The sequence below is a fragment of the Haliotis cracherodii genome, unplaced genomic scaffold (genome assembly GCF_022045235.1).
Source record: "Haliotis cracherodii isolate W230 unplaced genomic scaffold, xgHalCrac1.p SCAF_14, whole genome shotgun sequence".
NCBI lineage: Eukaryota > Metazoa > Mollusca > Gastropoda > Lepetellida > Haliotidae > Haliotis > Haliotis cracherodii.
In genome coordinates this window covers 31,473,564-31,477,784 of record NW_027266269.1, presented here as the reverse complement: position 1 = coordinate 31,477,784, position 4,221 = coordinate 31,473,564, and the positions used below count along the sequence as shown (strand labels likewise).

The window sequence follows — 4,221 nt, the reverse complement described above, 5'->3', positions numbered from 1 at the left end:
AAACTTTACCTCAAAACCTTCCGGGGTTTTTTCAAATCATATTTTCTCCCAAAATATTTCATACCTTAATAAAAAAAGCCTCCAATATACCTTTTTTCCGACCTACCGACCTGAACGTTCAGACGAAAGATCCGTAAACCAAAGACAAAGTCTGACCTAATTTACTTTGTCATTGTTATGAATTTGAGATGAAATAATATGTTTTTTTCACTTCCTTTGTGACAACAGCATCAGTACTTTTTACAAATTTAATTTGTGGCTCGGTAGTGTTCGTTGTCGAAGCCTTACCTTTGCCAAGGCAGGATGCGATCGATGATCATGGGTTTTAATCACAGGTTGTCCCTGATAATGATATGTAACACACCGCCAAAACAACCCACTGACCTTTTCACTCACGCGGGTCACGGGTTGCCTAGTCGGCTAAGGCTCCGCAATTCGGTGTGCAGAGTTGCGTCCCTTGGGCACGCCAGAAAACTATGATTGTGGGTTCGAATCCCGGTTTGCCCCGATTATGTTTCCAGGTTTGTCAGCACCAAACCCGTGCTCGTGGGTTCGACTGAAGTGGTAGAGGTCTGAGATTTGTATCACTTCGGGCTTTCATCAAGCTGACATGCCGTGATATAACTGGAATATCGTTCAAGGCGGCGTTAAACCCAACTCTCTCTCACTCACTCACTCACTCACTCATTGTAGTTCAATAAGACAATATTTCCCCAGGTTCGCCGGGCACACCAGGAACACAGAGCGCCCCAAGACCAACTGGACAAGCAACTACGTTCAGACAGGGCCACAATCATAACAGCATAGTGATGACAGGCCAACCAGTACTCCGACAGACGATGAACACAGCTCAAACACGCGTCAACCCGATTTATCGAGCTATACCCCCAGACCCCCCAGCCTCACAACAATACCCCCGCCAATTTGCCCCATCCCACTCAAGTACCCGAGCCCAGACTGTGTCCATCCGACAGCCCCGCTACCCACCAGGATCTTTCCCTCAATCTGCGGCAGCAGCCTCCGGACCAGGAGCGTCAGCGGCTGTTCCCAGATCTCTGGGCGCTAGGTTTATCGGTTCAGGTGGTTCTGGTGCTGCTAAAAATTCAGTTTCAGTTAACAGACCAAGCCCTGATAGCGGTTCCATCAACACAATACAGATAAAGACAGGCATCTCTTCCCTGGATTCCAACCCCTCGGGAAAGGACATCCAAGCTAGTGGGACAAGCCAAAACACACCTGGAAACACCAAGGCTACTCTTCCTGTTTCCAACGCTATTCTTCAAGCATTGTCATCCTCTTCTAGTTCATCTTCAAGTCGATCTACATCTATAGCAGCATCTAAACCCGCAACAGCAACTGTGACCCTAAAACGTCCTCCAGCCTCCTCACTAACCTCTTCATCTTCCAAAGCATCTGTTGTAATCTCCCGATCTTCTAAAACGGGTTCGGATTCCCCTTCTCAAAGGCCTTCAGTGACCATATCCCGGTCTGTTGTTAACAAGGCTACTGAAGCGAATCCCCGACCCACTGCCTCAATAACGATCTCCAGGCCCCCCCATGCTGGAGCAATCCGTTCAAGCTCCCAGTCCCGTCCTGATCCCATCATGGTATCCAGTTCAGCCCAGTCGACATCTGAGGCCATAGCTCGGTCCTCAGACAATTTGTCCCGCCGCAACCAATCACCTTCAATCTCAAGCCCAGCTCGAGCTTTAGTCTCAGCCTCCCGTCCGGCACCTGCAGCCTCCGTCACAATCTCCCGACAATCTCAACCCGGTTCAAACCCCTCCCCATCTCGACCCACAATCTCAATCTCCCGCCCTTCTTCGTCAGCCTCCATCACAATCTCCCGACAATCTCAATCTGGTTCAAACCCCTCCCCATCTCGACCCTCAATCTCAATCTCCCGCCCTGCTTCGCCAGCCTCCGTCACAATCTCGCGACAATCTCAACCAGGTTCAAACCCCTCCCCATCTCGACCCACAATCTCAATCTCCCGCCCTGCTTCGCCAGCCTCCGTCACAATCTCCCGACAATCTCAACCAGGTTCAAACCCCTCCCCATCTCGACCCTCAATCTCAATCTCTCGTCCTGCTTCATCCGCCACCATCACAATCTCCCAACCTTTCAAGTCAGCCTCAGTTTCTTCACCAAAAAGAGCTTCAGCCACGGTCTCCCGCCCCGTTCCCTCTATCACAATCTCCCGACAATCTCAACCAGCCTCCTCCCCCTCCTCACCTCAATCCTCACAGACAATCTCCCGACAATCTCAGACAGCTTCAATCTTTCCCCCACAAAAATCTTCAACCTCAGTCTCTCGTCTTGCTTCATCCGCCTTCGTTAATCTAGTCCGGCCTCTTCAGTCAGCATCAGTCTCCTCCCCGTCTCGACCCTCAGTCTCAGTCTCCCGTCCCTTACCTCCAGCTGTAGTCTCAGCCTCCCGTCCCATATCTTCAGCTGTAGTCCCATCTTCTCGTCCCATACCGTCAGCTGCAGTCTCAGTCTCCCGCGGAGCGTCAGCCTTCCTGAATCGACCTTCCGCGAATTTGCAAAGCCCTTCTACAGGAGGATTATTTCTGCTCAGACAGAGGCAGAGGCAGGCGGCAAGTGATGCGGCAGCCTCATCTGTTGTAGCAGGCCCAGACACGGGCCCAGTTCAGCGCCGTCGACCAAGTTTCCTGACCTACCGCATGACCGCCAACCACCGCTCCTCGAGCCCCGGGACCAACATCGCCAGTAGCATCGTCAAGCGTCCACAACCATCTCTAGGCGGAGCAGTGGGTTCAACGCAGATACGAACACGTGAGTAGAGTACAGTGAGATCTGTTTCTCAGAGAGAGAGAGAGAGAGAGAGAGAGAGAGAGAGAGAGAGAGAGAGAGAGAGAGAGAGAGATGGCCTGCTTTTAGAGAGAAACAATCAATAACATTAACGCCATAAGGATTATTTTACTCTTAAAGATTAAAGGTTGTCAATTACGAATATCTTACAAAAGATTCTGAGTGGCAATGTAATCTTGTGGCTCACCCATTTGCTCGGCAGGCCGTAGTGGATTTGGCTGTTGCAATGCATGACTTTTTTAAGATGCATCTATATATCCAAGGGTTTGAGGTAGATAGATAGATAGATAGATAGATAGATAGATTTCTATTATTATTTTTCAGCTTTCATGCGTTACCAAAGCAACAGACCTAACGCCTTAAGAAGCAGTATGTCATCTGTGCGTATTGTCCGGCATGGTAACCATGCAACAAGGGCAGGTAACCCACCAGGGCATGGTGCTGGGGGCGGGGCTGGAGGCGGAGCAGGAGGTGCTGGAGGCGGGGCAGGAGGCGCTGGGGGCGGAGCAGGAGGCGCTGGGGGTGGGGCAGAAGGTGGAGCTGGATCTGCGGCCCCGATCTCTGTAGAAATTGAAACAGAATAACCGCCATAACAGAGACTTCGTGACCCGACGACTGACCAGGTGGATCTGTGACAAACATGCTGATGGAATTCTCGAAATCTTTGACGGGCATTTAGGCGTCGGAAGAACATAAATGCATGACACTTTTCTATGGATAACACCTTTTATACACCCTTTTAAAAGACAAGAAGTAGCCCTGAAACGTCGTTACAAAGAACACAAGAAGTTGTTATCCGTGCAACGTGTAATGCATTGATGGATATCTCAAATAAAAACACCATCAGTATCTGATTAAACACACGGTGGAGAGTATCTGTTTATTGTGACACTATGTTCCAGGGTCTGTAGCCCATGGTCTGCCAAGGTCTCGAAGCTGTTGTTAATGCCTTGTATAACACTCACACATTGCCTCTGTGAATTCAGTGGACGTGAATCCAATTTGTTAGTACTAGCCGGACCTAGCCCCTTGTCTGACACTTGCCTAACCCTTGCCTGACCCTTGCCTAGCCATTGCCTAGCCCTTGCCGGGCCCTTGCCTAACCCTTGCCTGACCCTTGCCTGACCTTTGCCTAGCCCTTGCCTAGCCCTTGCCTGTCCTTTTCGTAGCCCTTGGCTAGCCCTTGCCTGACCCTTGCCTAGCCCTTGCCTAGCCCTTCCCTAGCTATTGACTGATCCTTGCCTTACCCTTGCCTAGCCCTTGCCGGACCCTTGCCTGACCCTTGCCTAGCCCTAACCCTTGCCGGACCTTTGCCAAGCCCTTGCCTAGCCCTTGCCTGGCCCTTGCCTGGCCCTTGCCTGACCCTTGCCTAACACTTGCATTACC

General features: G+C 50.9%; 1 protein-coding gene across 1 annotated transcript; it reads left to right on the top strand.

Moving 5' to 3' along the window:
* Nucleotides 1–809: 809 nt before the first annotated feature.
* LOC139460365 (streptococcal hemagglutinin-like) lies at nt 810–3,402 on the top strand. Its single transcript, XM_071241856.1, has 2 exons — nt 810–2,799; nt 3,251–3,402. Exons 1-2 carry the CDS (start codon nt 810–812, stop codon nt 3,400–3,402), a joined length of 2,142 nt encoding a protein of 713 aa, XP_071097957.1.
* The last annotated feature ends 819 nt before the right edge of the window (nt 3,403–4,221 follow it).

What these genes read in the sequence shown, in the direction of transcription:
- LOC139460365 (XM_071241856.1), top strand. Translation starts at nt 810, where the DNA reads ATGACAGGCCAACCAGTACTCCGACAGACGATGAACACAGCTCAAACA. An exon ending in TTCAACGCAGATACGAACAC is followed by an intron (nt 2,800 to 3,250) that starts GTGAGTAGAGTA and finishes CCATGCAACAAG; the next exon opens with GGCAGGTAACCCACCAGGGC.